The 23,507-nt window shown below is 40.5% G+C and overlaps 2 protein-coding genes and 1 long non-coding RNA gene across 5 annotated transcripts in view; 2 read left to right on the top strand and 1 right to left on the bottom strand.

Moving 5' to 3' along the window:
• Positions 1-6,715: 6,715 nt before the first annotated feature.
• Positions 6,716-8,380, bottom strand: RAG2 (recombination activating 2). Its single transcript, XM_010117485.2, has one exon. It carries the CDS (start codon positions 8,321-8,323, stop codon positions 6,716-6,718), a length of 1,608 nt encoding a protein of 535 aa, XP_010115787.2. The 5' UTR covers positions 8,324-8,380.
• An 864-nt stretch (positions 8,381-9,244) lies between these two features.
• On the top strand, positions 9,245-18,875 carry LOC147600569 (uncharacterized). Of its 2 annotated transcripts, none has more exons than XR_015258819.1 (3): positions 9,245-9,406; positions 9,872-10,105; positions 18,789-18,875. It is a non-coding gene; the product is annotated as an uncharacterized LOC147600569 (long non-coding RNA). The 2 variants fall into 2 exon arrangements; XR_015258818.1 differs by lacking the exon at positions 18,789-18,875 and adding an exon at positions 13,286-13,383.
• A 132-nt stretch (positions 18,876-19,007) lies between these two features.
• The window catches only part of IFTAP (intraflagellar transport associated protein), a 48,081-nt gene continuing 43,581 nt past the window's right edge, over positions 19,008-23,507 (top strand). For both annotated transcript variants that reach the window (XM_086750090.1, XM_086750088.1), the window contains exons 1-2: positions 19,008-19,100; positions 22,385-22,537. In XM_086750090.1, coding sequence (XP_086606216.1) covers positions 22,432-22,537 — 106 coding nt within the window. In that variant the 5' untranslated portion in view covers positions 19,008-19,100; positions 22,385-22,431. The remainder of the gene's footprint in view (positions 19,101-22,384; positions 22,538-23,507) is intronic.

Below are 23,507 nucleotides of genomic sequence, written 5' to 3'. Positions count from 1 at the left end.
CAAACTTAGAAGATCAATGGTCTGAAGTTTGTTTAGTAGTATTTTGTTCATGTTATTTAGTATATCTTTGGGGGTCAAGTATTTACCATTTATGGACAATGAAAAAATAGAGTTAAGTGTTAGCAATTAGTACAAATATTAGTGTTATTCTGATTATGCCTTTATTTTGATTTTATTAATTAAAATACTATTTTTAAAGTATTCTGTAATTTAGGATTTTGTTTTAATATGGTTTCTTTAAACATAATTTAATATGATGTCAAAAGTTGCAGTTGGAAATAATGCTTTTCACTTAAAGCAATTACTTTTCTAAGCAGTCATAAGGACTACAGCATCTTTTGTATGGTGTACCATGTACACCTACACTTACTGAGTGTTCATTTATAGATTTATTTATTTTTTTCAATTCTTGGAATAAAACAAGTATTTCCCATAGAGCATAAATACCAGGTTTACATAAATATAAATCTTTACCAATAAATGCAGACAGCAAGTTTTCAAGGAGCATAAGTATCAGGTGTAAAGAGCATCCTTTAGCAGCAAATGCAGATAGAGTTTGCATTTTTGGTTGGTATATATTTCATTATGCAAATAGTTGCACACTTTTCTTTTTTTTCTCTGTATGTATATTTGGGACAACTGTATTACCTTATGTTTTATCCTTGACTCTGCTTGAATAATCTAGGGCTCAGTTTAACAATCTTGACTCACCTCATGGCAATTTTCACTCTTTTTAACTACTATATACAGGTTTTGCTGCCTTTTGCACAGGAGTGAATTTCACCCCGGACCGGTTCATTGCAATCCATATGTGCCACTGGAGTGACAGACCAGACTTCATTCATTTTGCACATGTAATTTCAGTGACTCCACTGACATTTTCAAATTCCAAATTCACTTTAACAAGCTGCTGATGACAGCGGACTCGCTGATAACAGCAAGTGATTCATCTCACTGCCTTCAAAAGGCATCAGTAAGTTTTATCCATATATGTATGATTTCTCAAGAAAAGGCTTATATCCTGGGGTAACTCATCAGACTGAACAGAACCTGGATGAGAAAAGAGGAATGTAGTGGCACATGAAATTATTCTTTTGTGAAATATTATTAAACCATCAAGACACATTTCATGTTCTACCAGCTCTGGGCAGGATAGCTGACACAGAGAACTACTTCAATTTTTTTTTTTCTTTTATTTTCTTTAGACATGAATCTAGTTTAATCGTCTTCTTCCCCATTGTTGACATCTTCTGTAAATCAAGAGACTCTCTTGGTGAGTTTTGAACTCATTAGAACAAACAGCACTGGAAGGGTAGGTACCTGTAAGTGAAGCTTTTGTTAACAGGGCTAACAATGCTGCATGCACACAGCCATGCATCAGAAGGCAAACAAATTCTGGCTGCAGGCAGATGCATCATTTAGTCATGCAGTCCATTGTTAAGCTTTTTGATTTTGAAGAGGCTTTAGAAAAATGGGGACACCTTTACTCATGGTACTCTTTCAAACCTTCACACTTCCTTTTTTATGTGAATACTTGGTATGAATCCTTCAGTAATTAGTGGTAAATAGTCTTCTTGTGAAATTGTATTGACTGTAGTTTTTATACAATCACATTATGTATCTTGTTTTGTTTGGTTTTGTTCAAGGGCTACATATTGTGATTTGCCATGTTATTAATTGATGTGAACTGTTAGAAGCCATGATTCTGGTCTCACATATTTTTTTCCTCACAGGGATATTTCTATTGACTTTAAACAAATCAGCTTTGACTTTTAGTCAGGTAGTTCAGAAACAAATTCTAGATATTTGCAGCATCCTAATTTCTGACTACATTGAGTTCTGTACTTTTTCTTACCACATGGCTTCATAATTTTACTTTTTCTTCCTGTATGTTTCTTAATTCATGAAACTTGTTTAAAATAAAGGCCTTATAAATATTTAAGGTTCTGATTTTGTATTTCTTACCAGTTTTTCAGCTATGCACATAATTTCATGGTAACAATCTTACTTTTCATTCAAATTGTGGACACTTTTCATATTTAGGCTGTTCTAATACCCAGAGACAGCTGTGATTCCAGCCCTGTTCTGGAAGTCACTAAATTAACACAAATGAAGATTACTCTGTGAGTCTCAGCAGTCCTTTCAGCCCCCTTCCTCATAGGCAACTGTTTGGCAGAAACTTAAACTAATTTAAAACCAGTTTTATTTAGTGTGTAAATGGCTTTTGCTTCATTTACAAATACCATCCCAGTGTTTGTTTAAAATCAGCCTTGCACTGTTATGTCTATGCTAATATGTTAAGCCTCTTTACTGGCTTCTGTGCATCCTTTGCATCAAATTTTGTCTCCCCGTCATAGACTGAACTGCAAAGATTAGTTCCAATCTGCTTTTCAGTTCATGATTTGTAGCTTCCCTTTATTCCACTTCAGAAAATCTTTCTTTCTTCCCTGCAATGATATCTCAGGGTCTAAAGACTTATGTACACCAACTGGTTTGGGTGGAATTAACGATGAGCAAATTAAGCTACCCGATTTCCTTGTGCAGTCAGGTAATTAGACATCTAATCGCTGGACTTTATATCATAAACTTAGTTCTTTCAGCTGACCTTGAATGAAAAATGTTGAATGGAAACAACAGAACCCATATAAAACAAAAAACAAGCTTTAGAGAGTTTCCTGGAAAATTAGCATGATTTAACTCCTTCATTCCTAAATCTGTAATAACTGACTGAATTTTACTTTCCATGTATTCCTATTAGAATTGGGATCAGATGAAGAATAATGAGGCTGGTCACCTCTCTTCTTCAGCGTACTGTTTTAGGTGACTGAATATGGCAGAATTTTCAAACACCTGACTAGCTGCAACTCCTAAATACGGGAGCTTTTTTTTTACCTTCTGCATCAAGCTTAACATTGTCCATAATACAAAAATACACATTAGAAGGGATTTAATTAGCACCTTTTCTAGCAGCATCAGGAGAGAGGTCAAAAGGTGTATTTTCACTGCCCAGCTCTTCCTCTGAAGATGGGTGTTCTGAGCCAGTGGACAAGGGAATACACAATAACTAGCACTTAAAGGAGGTCCTGCACACCTGTGGTAGTGGCCAGTGCCCTTTTCTTCCTTGTATATGTGTATGTATTGAGAATTTGGAAGGTTTATAAGGTTATCATCTTGCTTTTTTTTTTTTAAAAAAAAAGAAAAAATGGGCTTTGGTGTCATAATTTTCAAAGGTCAAGTACAGACACCGAATTGGAGTTTGATTTTCACAGGCTGTTGCTCAAGGCCTTCCCAGAAGTTAGTCTTATTTGAAATGGGATAGGGTAGAAAATCAAATATGGAGGGAACTATAGCCACCAGTCATGAAACAAATGATGTAAGGCAGTCCTTCTGTCTTTAATACATTGAGTCTAGCAGTAAATAACGTTACAGATTCCTTTTCAATCTGAATTCAATCTTTTCCTTTTGCTTTGGGCTCCCAGTTGTATTATTTCCACTCCTTTCAATAGCCTGTTGGTGCAATGAGTCACTCTGAACTATGACACATGGTTTACTGCTACCACTAAAGTTTGTGCTGTGCCTTTCCTGTAGATTAATCAGATACTTCAGGGTCCAAGCACCTTTCAATAGCAGTAAAATCCATACATTATTCTCGTAAAAGCTGATAAAAACAACATAGTGTTACTAAAATGTGGTTGGGAACCCTGATGCTGCTTGTTGTGGTTACAAAACACATAGGTCAGTTGGATGCAGACACAATAGAGTTTTACTTCTGCGCCAAATCTACTTCATTTTATCTTCTAATTCTAACCTGCCTGAGGAAGAAACATCTTGTATTCGTTATCTGATTTTGAAGACAATCAATGGTCTAACAAGTACATGACTCAGAAGTGTCCTCAGAATTATCAGGGAATTAAGTACTTTCTGCAATCTTGAATGCTATGTCAAGTGTCTTCTTTTCAGGCTGATGTTCATAGATCTCTTTATGTTTGAGTCCTTTGGAATATTATATTTCACTTTGCCTCTTCCTGCAGTGACTACAGCCTCTGAGCTGTGATTTAACGCTGCTTATACTGCCCTTCATTGTCAGGCTGAGACATGGTTTGACCAAGCAATTTCTCCCTCCTATTCAAATAAACCATATATTTTTAAAAAAGCACAGTTCAAACATACAATACACTAACATTATGGGCCTGATGAGGAATATAATGAAGTCTGACTGTGTATTGCTTTTTTCTCATAGCTACAGCCTTAAAGTAAAGAACAACAATTCAGGGTCGAATTGGAAGGGGCCTCATTGTGTGCTTGTGCTTGCCATGTGCTGAATGTACCTACTCTCGGCTCCTGGGGGCTCAGGGAAGCTGCAGAAGTCAGTTCTGGAAACTCAAGAGATGCTCCCAACATACTGCAACCACACCACCAGTGCCTGAGCCACCAGGCTTTATCTCAGGCTGAACATGACTTTTGCTAAGCCAGTGTTGAGCTTTCCCCTTCAAAAAATGTTTCAATTCTTTTATTTGTGTGCACTAGCAGACTAATTTGTCACACAATGTAGGGCCTGAGGAATTTGAGATAATGGCAGTAACTGGGAGAGGTAACCGGCAAAAACTTGGACTGGACATTGCCAGGGATTTCAATCATTGTGGGGAGTATTTTGTTGTTGTAAAATGGTGAAGGGACAAGGGGTGGAGTTTTCTGGTATGAGTATATTGTCCTCCTTTGTGGGTGTTGTGATAAATGGCTTTAATTTTGGCGTGGGTTTTTTTTTTCAGTTGATGTAAATGAAGTCTATGAAGAGTGAGTGATGAATGCATATTTTAATGACAATTCAGCTAAGACCTATGACTAACCTACAAAATGGGATGTTGACTATTGAATTTCATCAGCTTGAAGGGACTTTACAAGGGCATGATAGTCATTTATACCTTGGAAAAACATATAGCACTATATACTCTGAGCTTAGGTAAAGTAGCATGACAAAGGAAATGGGAAGCTGGCATTGAAATCTATGAATTTATACCAATATCAAACTGGTGAGAAGGGAATTGGGGGGATATACTTCCCATTTACAAGTTACCCATACTACAACCTCCCTCAGCACATGAAAAGGTTGGAAACAGAAACTTTGTATGGTTGGCCTTTACTTTCCTCTGCCATTGACTTGAGTTGTGAAGGTTTTTAGGGGAGTACTGTGCATATATGTCTGTGTTGAGAGGAACACTGTGCTAGACATGCTGCTTTGTGAAGGAGTGGCTGCTCAGGGTCTGCACATAGTGATCGAATGGCTGACAGCTGCTCCTGTTTTTCTTCTTTATTCAGGGGTCCAGCATGAGAGCTGGACTGTGAGTACTGAGCTGTTATTGTTGGCTCACAAATGCTGAGCTGATGGTATTGATTTTTTGAAAAGATGTTTGGAGCAGTAATCAAAATAAAAAATAAAGTCAAGAATGATGAGGCTTTACAAATAGCCAATAAAAGAATCCACAAAAAAAGTTAGTAAACTCTTGGGCTATTCAACCTTGACAATGTCCTTTTCAATCTGAATCCAATCTTCTCCTCATGCTTTTAGCAGCCAGCTGCATTTGTTTCCACCCTCACAATGCTCCACTGGCTCAATGAGTCACTCTGAGCTACAGCTTGCACTTTTAAGCTTTCATACTCTACACAGTCACCCTGGGAGAGCAGAGAAAGAAATGTGCAGTGGAGGACCTGCAGTACATGATAAAAGTCCTGTTCATCAGAAGGAACTTCTTCTGAAGTCAATGGGAGCTCACAGCATGGGGCGGCTGTGAAGCTAGACCCCTTATCAGACTTCAGATGGACCTCCCAAGCACACATACTGTCCTTTCGTAGAGTTTGGGATTTATAGCGTTTGATTTATCCCATGAGTAGGTGAAAAAAATGCAGTCATTTTTATTATAAACTTTATTAGCTTACTAGAGTTTTAAAAATACAAACACAAAGCGGTTGTTGAGCACAGTAGTTTAAAAAAGCAATTTGATTTTTACTACGAGATGATATTCCACAACTGTAGCCAAAACTGACACAGAATCATTCAGTATCTCTCAAAATAAAAAACTAATTATCCCAAATTAAATGCTCCATATGTAGGCTTTCCATAATGGAAGTCTCTGAAGAAAATGGACCTTCGGTGTCTAACTATTTTATTATTTCTGACACAAGGGACTTAAGCCACTGCTTTAGTTTAAAACCAGAGTAATTAGTCTAATTTTCTTTCATTACACCAACATAAAATTGGAGTAATGAAGTCATAAATTAGGCTAAATATTTCTAGAACTACTCACTAAGATAAAAAATTAAAATGGGTAATAAAATGTTCTTTATGGACAGATGCTAACACCACTGAGTACATGGGAGGAAGTCTTACACTACCAGCAGTTCTATTAAACTCACTGGGGGTAACCAGGGTGTAAGTTATAGCATAAAATACAGCACAAAGTTACCTGTATCTGGCTGTGTGTTTGCACAATGCCCTCTATGATGGGGTTCCTATCTGGATAGTACAAAAATACACATAAGAGGAAAAATAAATTAATGAGCTTTGACATGTAACTGAAGTTTCGAGACAATTTAAATCAATTACATAAAAAGACCTCTTCAAGCTCCAATAACCCATTCTGCTCCAACCATTCATTACTAGCTGTCTTTGACTGTGATTTCACTTCCTCCCAGGTGAACATAAACCAGCAGTGTAAACCTATTCAAACAATCTCCGAAGAAAGGACTTCTTAGTGGGTGTTGTTAACTTCATGGTTGTCTTTTTGCGCAATGGTTTCATGGGTTGCTTTTTCAGGTGCCCCACCTTTTGGGGAGTTTGTAGCCCTTTATTAAGGTCAACATGCTCATTGCAGAAGTACTTGACATTTGCTTCTGAGAGACGTAGGAGCATGGTCTCTGAGAGATCCATACATTGTGCATGGACCCAGTGGCCAGCCCCACTGGAACACAGGATCATTGCAGGCTTGTTGAGTTCTGTTGAATAGAAAGGGACCCAGGTGTTAATGTCAATATTGCAACTGGCAGAACAGGTGATCCAGTAGCCAGTTTCTGATTCATCTTCTTCATCATCTTCATTGTAAGTGTCAGTATCATCAAGATCAAAGCTATTGGCTTCAGCACTAAAACAAAACTCCTCCGAATCTTCAAATGGAGTGGAGTCTCCAGGGTCTTCGGTCAAGGTCTGACTGCAAATTTGCGCTGTCTGTTCTTCCTCCTTGTCCTCTTCTGCTCCTTTGCATCTCAAAATGTAGAAGTAGTTTGCATCTGAGATTAACTGTTTATTGGGCCCTGGAATGCCCAGCAATACAGACCCTTTGCCCATATCACAGCCAAACCACATCCTGCAGTGTTTAATATCTGGTGTCCAGTCCGGGCTCGCCCTTTCAACAATCTCTATCTTATTATCTTCCAGAACTATGGTGTTACACACCAACCGTTTCTGGTTGTCGGACTGGTAGCCTCCGACAAGGACAAATTCGGTATCACTGGTTTGAGTCACTATAGCACTTGACACAGATATTCCCCCTGGCAAGACGGTGCAGGTCACAGCTGGGCTGCCCAGTGGGAGATCAACTTTTATTTTGTACAAACTGGGGGACCTCAAGTTATTTTGAAGTGAATGGCCTCCCAAAATGTATATTGTATCATTTCTGGCAACTGAAACGTGAAAAGAAAGTCCATCTTGAAGCTCTGGAAGTACATATGACGTGCAGCATCCAAACTCAAAATCAACCAGAAACACAGATGGTAAACAGTCAATGACACTGTTCCATTTTTCAGTGGTTCTTTGTGCAAGAGGTATATATGATCGTCCTCCAAATATAACACTCATGCTCTTTCCTCGGCTATGAACTATGTTAATTGTATGCCCATATCTAGCTTCAGGGACATCTCCACCCAGGTCTTTCTCAATGCATTGGAATGTGGTTTTCTTGCTATTTTTGTTTAGCAGACTCATAACATAAATCTTATCAGAAAGGTCATTGTTAGGCGTTTTCCCACCATGGATGATATACTGGTACTCATCAGACTCCGCATTGCCTCTGAGTGTGCAAAGAGCAGGGTAGCGGAGAGGGGGGAGGTAACAGGAGTCCTTAGAGAAGGTGGCAGGTTTCATTTTGAGCTCATTCTGCTTTATATCGAGGAAGAAAATGCCAGTGGGACAGGATCTCTTTGGCCACCCTTTCTGCCCAAAAAAGAAAACATGCCCATCAAAATTCAGGAGAGAGAAGCCTGGCTGAAGCAAGGATGAATTACTGACTGCTGATACCACATGCAGCGACATTTCATCTGTGGACTGGGCCATACTCTGGTCAATATCTGAGAAAAGAATACAAGAGAAACAGATGAAACATGCTTTAGACCCTATGAGAATTGTTTAAAAGTGCTTGAATAATGTACACTCACAGCCCAGAAAGCCAACCGCATCCTGGGCTGCATCAAGAGGAGTGTGGCCAGCAGGTTGAAGGAGCTGATTCTCCCCCTCTACTCTGCTTTTGGGAGACCCCACCTAGAGTACTGTGTCCAGCGCTGGAGCCCTCAATATAAGAAGGATGTGGACCTGTTGGAGTGGGTCCAGAGGAGGGCCACGAAGATGATCAGAGGGCTGGAGCACCAGGACAGGCTGAGAGAGTTGGAGCTGTTCAGCCTGGAGAAGAGAAGGCTCCAGGGGGACCTTATAGTGGCCTTCCAGTACCTAAAGGGGGCCTGCAAGAAAGACAGGGAGAAACTTTTTAGCAGGGCCTGTTGCAATAGGACAAGGGGTAATGGCTTTAAACTAGAAGAAGGTAGATTTAGATTGGATATAAGGAAATTTTTTTTTTTACAGTGAGAGTGGTGGAACACTGGCACAGGTTGCCAAGAGAGGTGGCTGATGCCCCATCCCTGGAAACACTCAAGGCCAGGTTGGATGGGGCTCTGAGCAACCTGATCTAGTTGGAGATGTCCCTGCTTCTTGCAGGGGGGTTGGACTGGATGACCTTTAAAGGTTCCTTCCAACTCAAACCATTCTATGATACTATGATTTACACTTTGAGACTCAAAAAGACACCCTTTTCTGCAGCTCAAGATATGAATCAAGCAAGAGCTGTGTACCAGTTCCGCTGGATTTTGTACAACCCATGGCCTGTTAGCACGTAAAACCCGAACATCCCCGTCCGTGGCCGCCACGCCGCCGCCCGCACCTCTGCGCTGGGGCGAGCGCCCCGCTCCGGGCCCGGCCGCTCCCATGGAAACGGCGGCCCCGCGGCCTGCTGGGGCCGGTAGTTCTCGCTTGGCGCCTCGGCCCGGCCTGGCCTGGCCCGGCGCGGCGGGGGGCTGCTAGGCCGCCGCTCGGCTCGTCCCCGGGCGGGAGGAAGCGGGACTGGAGGGGCTTGCGGGCAGGCGGCGGGTGAGTGGGGGCACGGGGCCGGGGCCACCTGCGGGCGGGTCTGCTGGCGATGGGATTTGGCTCAGAGGCGCCGGGGGACGGAGGGACCAGCGCCAGGCACGACAGAAGCGGGCTGCTTCCTGCCCGATTCTCCCCCCGGCGCGGCCGGCGGTGCCAGGCAGGTTCGCTGGAGCCGCCCGGGTGCAGCAGGCAGCGCGGGATCTGCAGAGAAGGGGCGGGGGTCCCACGGCCCCGGTCCCTGGGAGCCTGCGGGGAGCGGCCGCCCGCCTGCGCCTCGCTTGGTCCCTGGGGCTGCCGGCCTGAGGGGCTCGTCTGCTCCCCGGGACCGGCTCCCCGCCTGTGGGACGGGTGGGGAGCTGCCCTCCCAGCCAGGCCCCTGAGGAGCCGCCGCGCTCCGTCCGTATTCGTGAGCTGAAATTAAGGGAGTACGTCGCTGAGTGCAAACCTCAGTTGAACATTTTGCAGGTTTACAAGCAAAACATCGAGATTTGTTGAAGACATTTAGCAGCAGTCGATGCCAGCTGTATTTCTAACCAAGTAGGTATGGCTGAGGCCGCAGAGGTAGAAGCTGTTAGTGCCGGGGTGAATCTTGCTTGTGCTCAACAGCCTGCTCGAGGTAACGGTGGCTTGGGAACCTCGCTGGTAGGTGTTTTCGTAGTGTGTTCAAATTCTTCATCTTTGATGCTCATGCTTTTGTAAGTAAGTTTCAAGGGGTATCTTTTACATTTTTTAGCTGTTTGTTCAAAAATCTGAAAGAGTTTATGTAGTCAGTCTGGATAATAACACTGAAAGAGCTTTGGAGAGCACAGGCAAACAACTACCCAGTTCATTGGCACTGTTCTTTGTTGACAGCAGTTGTGCCTTTTAGTAAATGTCGAAGTTCTCTGTCCCAGCCTTTGCCAAATCCCCAGAATGTAAAGGTATGAACAAGCTTTCAAATACAATGTTTGGAAAAAAACCAAAACAAAACACCTCTACATGTTAAAATATAATTCATTGTTTTGAAATCTTCAGGATTCATATTTTCCTTGCTCCTGCTTTTTATCTTGGTGTAACAACAAAACCAAGACACATAGGGTTTCTGTTTTAAGGAAAGATCGATGTCTTCTACTTATGTGACATCAAAATCTAGGGACTCTGGAACAACATAGTGTACAGTGAAGAGTTACTGTAAAATCATGGGAACTGATGACACTGACTACATCAAATTGCCATCAGCACATGCTGTTATGCACAGTAGGAACTGTTGTACCACTGCCTGCCCGCTCCACTTCCTGGTACACAAACTGCTGTGCTAAAATATGGAGCTGCCATTAAAAGCTTTCAAAGGTAGGCGAGCCTGGTGAGATGTGCTTAGGCCAGAGCACGTGGACAGAGTAGGCATAGCCACTACTGAGTCTATTTAAAAAAAATTCCATGCAATAACTGCCTTATCTTTTTGCATGTTATGGAATCATCCACAGATCATGGTCAAATTATTTTCACTGTGTAGCCTGTCCTAATGCCTCTGCCCTGAAGGTGGTAGTTTTTTCTACATTTAGTTTCCTTTTCAGAAGTACTGCACTGTAGGTGAAGTTCAGTTATGAGTTAATTAAATTAGTGAACCCTGTTTTGAGCATGTCAGTATACACAGCAGGTTTTGTTGTTATTGTTTGCACGCAAAAAGATTTGCCAAGTTATTTACCTTCAGGTGATAGGCTAAACAGGAATCTCTGCTGCTTGTTTCTTATAGCCATTCAAAAAAGGTATTGTTAGAGGAGCTTGCACTGAGTTGGGTTTGCTGGGTTAGATTTCCTTTGTCTCTTCTTTCATATTGTGTGGTTACTTAGCTTCTTTGTTTATACAGGATCTTTAGAAAAGTAATATGTGTTACATACAGAAGATGCCGTGAGCACATTTTTAAGTTAGTGTTCTATATTTGTAACACTAGTGTTCTACATCTGACTGCTGGTTTGTATTTGAAGTCTAACAAGAGTATTAAAAATGGCAAACAATTTAATTGAAATGTTGGCATTTGTCCTATAGTCTTACATATACTTCAAGAATCTCCAAATATGACAATTATTAGCGTCCACAATGTCACAGACTTTCCCAAATATTGAGCAGTACTCAGTTCTGGAGAGTATACTATCTGAAGAGACTGTTGCAGATATAGAGTGGAGAAAAGACAAATGAAAATGATAAAAAGTGAGACTGATAGACACACAGAACTTACTGGTTAAATAACACACTTAAACACGCTTCTTCCTTATCATCCCGTAATATTTTTTGAACTTTACATAAGCAAGCAGTTCAGTAAGTGATGGAGAGAATATTCATCCTAGATTCTCTGACGGAAGTAGCTGCTTAGGCACTTTCTGGAATTGCTCTGGGTTTCCAGGTTGTTTCATGCTAATTATGGTGTGTTAATACAGTGTGGTTGATCTTTGGCTATGCTGACCTGCACCTCTAACCTTCCAACACCACTGATTCCTTTGGGCCAATGCGCATCTGACCCTGAACAGCTTCAGGGAGCCCAAAAAGTAGAAATCTAACCTTATAATCGAAAAGTTTAAATTCTTTTTGTGGCTTTATGCTCAAAACCCTGTCACGGTGGAGTTGTATTAGTATTAATGCCAGTGTGAAGGGAAACAGACAAATGCCTTTGTTGTGGTACAGCAAGAGATAGAAGGGAAAAGACACTATGAAAAGTAAAGACAGATAAATAGAGAGGGTGGAGTTACATAAACAATTACCAGTTATGGTGACTTGAGTCATATTTGGTATTTTTATAAAAGGTCAAGCTCCAAGGATTATATAAATAAGTGAGAATCTCAGCATTACGTTTAAAACCCCTGTATTTGAGAAGTGAACTGTAGAGATCTGAGCTAGAAGCTAAGCTAAGAGAAAGAAGAAAACTAATATCCTCTCCTATTTTATTTTAAAATCAAACTTACAATTTTGGGCTGGTTTTTTTTCAGTTAATAGTTGTTTGTATGGCAAGAAGAGACTACAAGGAATTCAGATTTAGATAGATTCACTGGGAGATTTATTTACAGAGGGATCAAATGAAGAGAGAAGGTGCTTTTGAAAAGCACTAGCTAATGTAATTTGAAATGTGCTTAGTATAGAAACTGACAGACATAGTTACAATTTTCTATGTGGGGTATCATTTCAGAAACTGTATTAAGTGTTCACTGAGGAGTATAGGTTGAATGTGTTTTAGAAACAAGGGGTAGGATTCAGGTGCCTAAACATCAAGTGACATTTCATATGCCTTTGGATATTATTCTTGTCTTCTAGCTTCCGCTGTGGAAGGTGGCAAGTCTCCCATAGGTCCCGTGTCCTAGATCCTAGTAAATGTAGGGTTTATAAAATGTCCCTAGGTTACTATGTTTAGGCACTGAGTTACTCCCAAACTGTGTTTACTACTTATTGTTCTCTTTGACCCTATGTAGTAATTGTTTGTTCGTGTATGTGCTGTGTCTGTTATCTCATTAGGCAACAAAACCATTTTAAACAGGAGAACAATGAATAATAAGTACTGTTGTTTAGTGAGATGTTTCATATTAATCTTTGTCACCATTAAAACATACTGTATTCATAATAATTTCACTGTAATTTGTACACTACCAAGTAATGAATGATTTGATCTTATGAACTTACCAAACTCAAAGTACCTGTCATATACAGAAAGATAAGATATTCAAACCACACTGATTCAACACCAAGAGAATGGATTACAGGATAGCATGGAGTCTTAGTTAGTAAACACTCATTGCTGACCATTAAATTCTGTCATTAGTTTGCAGTTATTTTTAACTTGGCATGAACACAGATATCTACAGTAGAATTAAATTTATTTTGCAATATTGTATATTTTTTTTCTCTGATCTGCAGGCTCTCCCTTTGCAAAATGAAAAAGCATAACCCTGAAAATCAAGTGTTGTTCCCAAATTCTTCACAGTCAAAATCACATCCAGACACCCACAGAGCTTTGAACTCCTCCATAAACAGGCTTAAGGAAGGACATCTTTATAGTATTTCTCAAAACATTGTTAAGTGTGTCAACCAAATTTGCATTGGGCAAAACAATAAGTTATACATACCTGTCTGATATGGGTTTTTTGCGTCCTCCAAAATCTTTCTATGTAATTGGGATTCAAACGTGAGCACTTAGAGGAATCTTCTCTGACAGCACAGGGGACTTGCAGCAGGGAGAGACAGCCTGATAGAGGGGAATCTATCTGCTTCATTTGCAGATGTGCTCCTGAGAACTTGGTCTACTGTGGCTAACTGGCTGTGACCGTGGTTTTTTTTTTTTTCTTTCCTCCCTTGTCTTCAGATGGCACAACAAGAAATCCACAAGCCTCCAGTAGCTTTAACTCTTTGCAGTAGAACCAGACCAGAATGACAGTAGATGTCTGTTAGTTAGACTGTAAATGTCTACAGCATATGCTCCTTTGTAATTTGATTTTTTACACTGCTAAACCTGTCAAACTAGTCTTATTTTGGGACTTTTTCAGTGCTATTGGAATATAAAAATGTAATTGAAAGTATTTTTTTAGTTCAAAGAAAAAATATTTTCAATAGCTAGTAAAAGAAAACAACTCCTGCTGATTGTCTAGCAGTACTAACTGCTTTCCCCGGGAATGCTCTGCTGCAAGTAGGCAGTGACATTGAAACAGAGGAAAGGAAATGACAAACACATCCAACCCAGTGAGTGAGGCCTGACTAAAAGTCCAATTCAAACTCCACTGAAGTAACTAGGAATGTCTTTTTTCTACTTCAGTGGCCACCTGATCAGACCTTAAGAGACTAATAAAACTTTGCAGCCTTCTGTGGCATTTTTCATCAGTTTCACAGTGCTTTTCTCCAACAAAGTAATTAGACTCTGGGAAGTCCTTTGGGAACATATCCTTTCAACAGCTAGCGGTGCTGGGGCACAAAGGATAAGCCATTCACATAACATAGCACAGCGAATAAACAGAAAAACCTGGAAGACAATTCACTCTTCATAGCTCCCTGCTTTTGTTTTCCTGGCCCTACTTCACCTGCTCCTGAGTTACAACATCTGCTGCACAGTATTTTAGAAATACGTCATCTCCCATTTGAAATTGCTGTCAGGACAGAAGTAGAAAGAGCTTGAAATGGAATTTGATTAGTACAGCAAAGCAAGCATATTGAATGTTTGTGAAAATTGTCTTGAGATGTTGAGTAACTGTAATGCAGATAGGATGTGATGATGTTTCTCGTCTGAAATACAGTAGCTCTAAAGCACTGTGCCCTATAGCATCCATATGGGCCTGTTGCTTCTGAAACGAAGATAAAAGTAGACTGTGGTGCAGAGTTGAATGCTGAAGAACTTAACTTCCCCCAAACTTCAGGGTGTTCAGATCACATTTATATCTATTTTCAGTAGCGTCTAGATTATATTTAACATCTTCTTATCCAAGTGCTTGACATAGTCTGACCCTTCTTTAGGTCTGTGAACAGAGGTCTACTAGTAAAAGGGATACAAATGTTGAAGTAAAACATCCAACCCCCAATTGTGTCTCATTTAATATTTTACATTCATTTTATTCTTCTTCTGCCAGTTGACATGCTTTATCTTTAGAAATTCTTTTTCCAGTTACTGTGGCTGAGAAGATGGAGAAATCAAAGTTCGTTGGCAACAGCATGTGAGTTTTGGATGAGAACATGGTCTGTCCAAGCTGGTCTTTTGTAACTGTCAGTGACAAACTGCTTTGGAGGAGTGGCAGCAAGTAGCTTTGGAATAATGTATCTACAAGGCAGGAAAATCATATTCGAAACTGTCCAGGTCATAGCAAGAACATCTAGGATTTGCATCCTGAATTTATTTGGCAGAGAACCCATGTGAAAATGAATAAATAGACTTTTCCTTAATGATTTCTGTTTTAATAACATTGACATAGGTAGTATGTTTCCAGCAGATTGCTCAGTGTTATGGGAAATGTTTTTTTTTTTTCACTTGATTTTCTTCTCCTACAGTTAATAACTTAAAATAATGTGTGGTTTACATCTTCTTCATCCCAAATAATTCCAAATTGCACTGAGATATTTCCAGGCTTTTCAGCATATTTTCTGCCAGTAAAACACCGTCATCTCTGAGCTGGAATGTTGTTGGCTCCCTGTGGGTTGCAGTAATGTGCTGCAGCTCAGCAGGGAAAGGGAAGGCCGCCTCACTCATTTGTGTAGGGTTAGCCAGCCAGAATGTAAATATTCTGAATATTTAGCGAGGACCCACAGGCTGAAACCTGCGAGAAAATGGCACAGTGTCCTACAGTCTTCAGTTTTCTGTCTCATCTAAAAACATCAGTAAACCGTATTTAACATGTGAAAGGCAGGGATTTATTCGGAGGCCTCATCTGAAGTAGCTGATTGAGTCCAGCTGTGCTTTGGCTGTCAAATCCAGAATGATCACGCTCCAGAGGACAGTGGTTGCGGGTTTTGGAGGAGTGCTTGGTGCACAGGAAATGTTACCCTTGCCATAGGTCTCCAGGTAGTCTTTAAAGGGAGCAGTGCTCTTGCAGCTGTTGGAAATTCATTAAAAAACCCTTCTGATCATGTACAGGACTGACATAATAGCACTGAAACCAAACAGGATCAATGTGCTTGCTTGCAGTTAAAGCCCATAGATATATCCCTTGAAAGCTCATATGAGCTGGGCATGAGAGGCACATGTTTTTGACCATCGCAAAGGTCGGCTGTGAGGGTCAGTGTTGCACTTACGCAAGCAAATGCAGCTCCCATCCACGCAAATTGCTGATGCATTAAGTGTGTGCCCTTAAGGGCTCCCGCTGAAGGCAGTGACAAACATCCAGTTGATTTAAACAGGATTAGCTGTTGCAGATCCCATTGAATTCAGAGATGCTGCAGGGAACCTCATCTGAAAATTTTTGTGCTTTGTAATTGAAACTTTTTCTTTTAGTTTGTTCCCATAGTTCGGTTGACCTGCACCTGCTTGTGGCCAGAGCTGGCTGCCGTGGGGTTTGCTCCCAGAGCTCTACCGGCCCGCAGGTGCTGGGTTGCGGGGAGGAGGAGGGAGAAAAGTAGGGCAAGACAGCAGAGCAGGGAGGGCTTTCTTTTGCAACTGTAGCTTTGCAGATGTCTAGACAAGAAGGAAACAGTTGACTGCCTTCTGGAAAGTGGGTAACCTTCTTGTGCTGCCCCACTGAAAGTGTTTTATGTCTTTCTTGGGGCAGGAATTCCCAGAATCACTCCTTTCACTTTGCCCCCTCTCAAAGTGCCATCCTGGGATTTTTGTTAAGGTAGTGACCACAGTCCATAGCTAACAACAAACATTTATTAAGGACAGGCTTCAGTTCCAGTTTTGCATACCTCTCTGCGCTGTGGGGGCTGATGATCTGCGCTCCAGCCTCCAGCTCTAGCAGTACCAGGTATGGGTACCCTGGTAACATCTACGTTTGCTAGTGTGGAGGCAGCATGGCTTTCTGGGCCATTTGTGAGTGGTGTTTCTCATGAGGCAGTGCTTTCACGGTTGCCTAAACAGCCATGACAGGCTGCCAAAAGGCGCAATCCTGCATCCTTCCCTTGCTTCCACTGCATGTTCTCACTGTCTCGTTGTGCAGGCACTCATGATCATGTAAGGCGGATCAGAAAATGTGTATTTGAGACAGGACATACATATTGCCTCAGTTTAGTTTCAGGTTTTATATCAGTGATTTATTTTGTCTGGCCGAGAGATGGGCTGGAATGAAAAAACAAGGGGTGAAGAGGGAAGGAGGGTGGTGGTGGCCTTTTTGTGAGCAGCCAGCACTTAGATAGGCTTAAATTGTTTCTGACTGCAGTCATCTGATACAGGCTCATTCCTTTTGCAAAGATGCTATCTCGTTCTTTGTGCTGTAAACATATTGTAGCAAATCCATACTCCTCTAGAGTCTCCTTTACTTGCTACTGTGGTAAATGGTAGTAAGATAGCAAGGTGTGGGAATCAGATACTTTTCCTCGAAAGTACTAGTCCCTGCTCTTCAAATTGAGTTTACTTTAGTTGCTAACAATATAGGACCTAGATCACTCATTTTGTCTCTAATTAAACCAGCTTCCTTGAGCAAGCTTTACTTAAATGTATAGGTGCATATTGTATGGGGTGACTTCTACCGTGCTGCTCTCTAGAGGGCAGGTTGGGATGTTAACAGTTTTTTGTAAGAGACAGCATGCTGTTACGTAGCTCCTAGAAAAGGTTGGAGAGGAGATTCTAGTGTCCTGAATCACAATGTACTTTCTCATCATCCTTGGGAGGCAGTAACCGGTACTGGTTCTGTGCTTGGTCCCTTACGCCTGCAGTATTGCCTAACTACATGAGCGGTCAGCGGCAGGGATCATTTCTGCATTGCCTTTACCGGCCTGCCTGTCACTAGTGATTGCTTGTATGTTGCTGAACCAGCCAGGCCAAGAGAGTCCCCAGAACCAAGGTCTTTAGTGCAGACTGATGTGTAAAACCTTTATGCATTAGAGGTGTTATAGTAACGCTTGTTGCCTAGTTCTACGTTGTGGGTTGTAAGAGAGTAAGATTGCTTTTATGAGAGGTTTGATCTGAAGTATTAAAGACCCCTTTGAAAAAAGTTGGTTGTGAGAGGTGTAGTTACTGTGCTAGCTCTATAGGGAAAAAGATCAGGCACTGTCCAGTGGTAATGGAGTATAAGATGTAAAATTAATCTATTTGTGTTCAATATGATTTGTGCAGACGGAGGTTATACAATCTTGAGAACAGGTGTATCTAGTGATGTTTTCAGTGAATCTGTGAGTGATCTATAAATAAACATTTCTGAATATCCCTGTTTTTACTGAGAATGACTTCTGGGAGTGCAAATTCATAGTGGAAAACTGACTCTAACCTATGCCGGAAACACTAGGGAAGTTTTTTTTTTTCCCCAGAAAAATAAAATTATGTAAGGTTTTAGTGAGTTTGTGGAGAGGATTATCTTATTGCTCTTTCCATTAAAAAATTAAGAACCTTGATTTTTCTTTCATTGCCTATATTATATTTAAAAGAAACATACTAAAGCACTCAAAAATGCAACATAAAACAGGAAGCCTGTATTCCACCACATTTTTTATTGTTTAATAGAACTAATGACTGTGTAATTGAGATCATGCTAATAGTGACCTGACCTGCCTCTGTGATTCAATGCAGAGATGTCTGGTTTGGCTTAAAGCGCTGGGAAGAAGACTGTATTTTGAGAAATAAAATTGATTTTGCACAATCTACTGATGATCAGCAAGGCTTAATGAATGATTGCCTCAAGAAACCTCATTACGGTAATTTAGTTGGATAAGCAGGAGTGAAATGCAAAAAGAAGAAAGTATAGTTGCTGCTTGAATGCATCACTTACTGATATTTGACTCTCAAACTATCCAGAGGCAGTACGGGGAAAGGAGCAGATATCCTTACCTTGCTTTCCGTGAGACCTTCAAGTTACTTTGATACCTTTTGGGAAAAATAAGATAAGTTTTTGATTTCAGTAGTAGTTACTCTCTGGCAGAACAATGCAGTCACTCAATTTGTAGAGGTGTGATTGTATCCAGTTCATAAATTGTGAGTTATTCCAATCCATTTTTTTTTCTTTTTTTTCATGACAGTTCAAAGAAGTCATTACCTTGAGGCTGTGAATTTGATGATTGCTGAAGCCTTTTACTGATGTAGAATCTGCCAGTTAGCTCATTAGCAAAGGTGGGAGACTTCTGGTCAGTCTGGTTTCAGCTGTTCACATCGGAAAACTTCTCTGCAGCTGACGTGGTATGGTGTTTCATTTAAGAGAGACGTAGGAATAAAGGAGGTGGGAAGCAGCAGAAAACCAAAGTGGAGTGAAAAAGAGAAATCTAAAAACCTTGATAACTTGAGATATGTTTCTTAACACCTCTGTTGTACCATCCATCCTAACTGTATGTTCAGTTTCAGAGATGGTGGATGTTCTCCGAATTTCATCATCTGTGCTTGCTTTCATTTAGGGTGATGCAGTAGCACCCTGCAGTTATTCAAAATAATTGAAAACAGGTAGAGGACAGGTAGTTCTAGCTGCCAGTCTCTCCTCGCTACTGTTTGAGTAAATGGCTGTTCTTCTGACAAAACCTAGACTTTTATTAGGACCTAGCTGTTTTTTCTTCTTCACGAGGAGATGATTCGCTAGACATAAATAATAGCTGTACAAGGGAAGATTAGGTCTGTTTTGCACTATCACCTCTGTAGTCCATTTTGTGTTTTATTTCTTACTTTAGGTTTTTGAATCAAAACTGTGAAGTTCTCATAAAAAGCAACGGAGGATGGATGCCAAAATAACAAATAGAGTTTTCTCCCCTCTTTTCCAATTTAGGATTTATTAAAATATGAATAATTTAGTGAACTCATGTTCCAAAATATATTCTTTGTTTTTTTTTTTTTTCAGAGGAAAAAATAGGGAAATGTGACCTTAACCCAAGATGAATACCTTTGACATAGTTGATAGTGGATCTCATATACTAATGCCTGTAATAACTCTATGGGCTATAGGAGAACTACTGGGGATTTACTGCTTTGACTTGGCTAAAAATTTGGACCATTTTCTGGTAAAAAAAAAAAGCTGTTAGTCTTGAGAAAGTAATCTTTTCCCATGCTTGGAATATCCAGGGAATTTTCTCTGCTATTTTTTTTTACGTAATACTGTTTTGATGATGCTTGTCCCAATGCATACATATTGAAGTGCACGCTAGATGAAAATATATAGGCTCAGTGAAATATATGTTTAAAATCTTTAGGAAGAACTTCCTAATGTCCATATGTCAGGAGATTTTGAGTATTAAATGTTAGATTAAAATCTAACAGCATCCGGGTCTTGCTTTTGCATGAGGCTGATGTTCAAGGTTTGGTAGTTTGTCTAAAACTTTGTCAAGTTAAATTCAGGACTGTGTTTCCTAGCTAACTGTAATCTGGTGTTTATCCAAAATCTTGTTGCGCTGCTGCTCCTCTACAGCTTAACCAGTAGAGGATGTTAAAAGTCTGAAATGAAGTTTCTCAGATTCTGTAGGAAGTAGAGGCTGCGCAGCAGAGCTATAGCTTTTTACTGACACCTTCTCTGGATGCTTAATCTCAGGCTGATGGCTGTAGACCATGGAATTTACTGAGAAAGCTGCCATTCAGCTTGGTTAAGGATACAACTGTTCCCCCAAATTGCTTATCAATTTTCTGTCTTCCTAGAGCATTTTAGAGTAAAGGCATCTAAGCTTTATTGCCAGGCCTCCTCTGATTTGTTTATAAGTCATTTAAACTCTTGGTGATTCATTTTTTTTCATCTGTTATGTGGAATAGTATTTGTTTGCTCTTCCTCATGGGACTATTGTGAAGTGTATTTCATTAGTGTTTATAAAGGACTTGGAGATCCTAGATGCCAGATGTGAAAGAAAAACAAAAGGTTTTTGTTACCGTTTGCTTGATTAAATATATGTATATTTCTTTTTCTTTGACACTAGCATTACAAATCACTGCAGTCTTTCATATAATGAAATTTACCTCAAATAATGACTGTAATAACTGAACTATAATGAGGAGTAGAAGGCATTGCTTCCCTCTGAAACCCCTGTAATTTGCATAAACCACTCTGAGAGTCTGGTAAATTATATTCTGCTTGGCCAGTTTGCAGAGAGATTAATCCTGGTTTGTTTTTTTGTAAAACATTAGAAAACTTAAACTTAAGGTCATGTGAGTGTGCATGTGTTTTTATATCTTCAGAACATTAGTTGTCTTTACAAGCTGGCAATCCAGCAAAATTAGAATTTGACATTAGAAGTCACACTTTGTTTTCCTGCTGGGCTCTGAACAGTTCTTGTTCCATCTTATTTAACTTTAAAATCAGGTTGGCACCCTTTCCTTAGTGTAGTAGATTTGGAGTTTTTCTGAAGAATTAAGCTTTTATTCCCAAAAGACACTTCTTAATACTGTGGTAAATCAAGAGAAGAAACACGGGAACACATGAAAATCAAACACTTAGTGTATAATGCATTCTTGCATCTTTATCACATTTATGTTTGCAAACCGATCATTTACATTTTTTAGTTAAGTTGCCGCCGTGTGAGATACTGTAGCAGTTATGCGTGTCCACATCCTCACCTGTGTTTTTTTGCTTCTAGAAGTCTGGTCCTGTATGTATAAAAATTGGTAATATTATTAACTATTTAGCATGACACAGCTGTTAAAATGCATTTACACAGCTTTTATAAGTGAGGGGCAAGATTAACTTCACCATACTTCACCGAGAGCTGTTTCAGGGCCATTACTTCCCTTAGAGTCTGGTAAAGTGATGAAGGTGGGCTGGAAAGCTGTGACTGTGTGACTGAAGAGTGGAGCTTTCAAGTCCAGGAAGCCTCTATGGGGTTCCTTCATCTCTCACCGTTTGTTCCCCTCTTGAGAGTGGTCCTCACCTTCCTACATGGCTGCCCGGTTCCATCGTACCCTCCCTGTCCTGTGTGCTGTCTCAGCATACACACACATCTCATCGTGATTTAACATGCCCTCCAAAATCTGGGTTTAGTGACTTTGATGGTACAGTGAGCAGTGCACCTGCAGAATGATGGATTCTGTCCAAGTTTTGAATGTACAGGTGTCCCTGTTGTTAAATCCAACATGCTGGTGAGTGGTGTCACTGTTTCTGCAAAGAAGGCAGGGACTATGAAACCAAACAACTTAAAATGAGGGGGAATGAACACCACTGAGAGAGACTGGCATTTTTGTGGCCCGTATTAGCTGAGGACATAAATTTCAGGCATAGATGAAAGTCTCTCACAGTCTCTCCCTTTGCACTTAAAATTACTGTGTCCACTTGAATTTTGGGGGAAATGTTGTGTAAAGTCCCACTGACAAGATCAGAACTTCACAAAGAGAGAAGAAAAATTTGACATTCTAGCACTCATCTATGCAAATGAGAGACTCTTTGTTAATCTGTTTTCTGCCTACAAATACATATGGCTCTTTTCTTTCTATTTCAGAAGCAGCCTACGAAACCAGATACACCTGTTCAACTGTCAAGGTGTGGATGATGGGAGAACAGCTGTTAAACAACAGCATCCTTGATCAATTTATTAATAGCCATGAGCAGTCATATGAAGAGTTTCTAAATACATTCACTTATCTTTTGAAAGGTATGTAACAAATCTCCCATTAGAAATCACAGCCAGAAGGGAAGGTAAAAAGAGAAGCAGTAGTGTTTAGTGTTGTTCTGTTACTTTCTTGCTCTATGACCTTAGGCATATCCTTGTGATGCTTTTGTTGCTTCTGTCAGCTGTGGGATCCCTAAGGACAACTTTCCTTAGCTTGGTTCAGAGACTGCTGAGGTAGGTCTCTACAGGTGTTTAACCATGTTTTGCTCGCTTTAGAGAGGTCAGGGAGCATGCACTACTTGGAAGGACAGGCTTTGGCTTTTCCTAAGTATGTCCTGCATTGTTTTGCTAGAGAAGTTTGCATAAAAGAAGAGCCTAAGGAAAGTACATAACAGTACAAGATGGCTTAAGATTAGGTGTGTGCAATTTGGATACTTTCACAGATTCCTAGCATCGGCTTGCTGTGCTATGCTGTCATGTGTGCCAAGCTAACAGATTAGGATGATTAGGATGAAAAGGTCTCATGCTCTGCAGGTGAATTAAAAGGTGGGGCTTAACCTTGATCTGAGCATTGCTGAATTACAGACAGTTCAGATCTGGATCCAGATTCTGTATTTCAGCTTCATTGCTTTTGGCCATGTTAAGTCAGGTGCCATAAAAATAAATGTGAGCTACATATTGCTCACTTAGAATTCTCTGCCAGAGCTTTGCACTAAAAATGATGTCCTCATCTTATTGCAGAAGCACTGTATTTTTCAGTGACAGCATGTGGCATGCTCCATTGATTGGCACTCAGAAGTCCGTCCTGTCCTTGTCCTTCAGGCAGAACTAAGTGTCAGTCACAGGCACTGAGCAGAAAAAGCAGGGGGAGTCAAAGCTGCCGTAGAAATAATCTTGTGGCAACCTTCTGTCTCCTCCCAATAAAAAATAGAAGAGAAAGGAGACACTGGGGGATGAGATAAGAGGATTGAAAATTAGGTTCTGGTCTTCTTTATGTATGATTGATACACTG

This window comes from Chlamydotis macqueenii, chromosome 5 (genome assembly GCF_036417535.1).
Source record: "Chlamydotis macqueenii isolate bChlMac1 chromosome 5, bChlMac1.mat, whole genome shotgun sequence".
NCBI classification, from domain to species: Eukaryota; Metazoa; Chordata; class Aves; order Otidiformes; family Otididae; genus Chlamydotis; species Chlamydotis macqueenii.
This window is presented reverse-complemented; position numbering and strand designations above follow the sequence as displayed.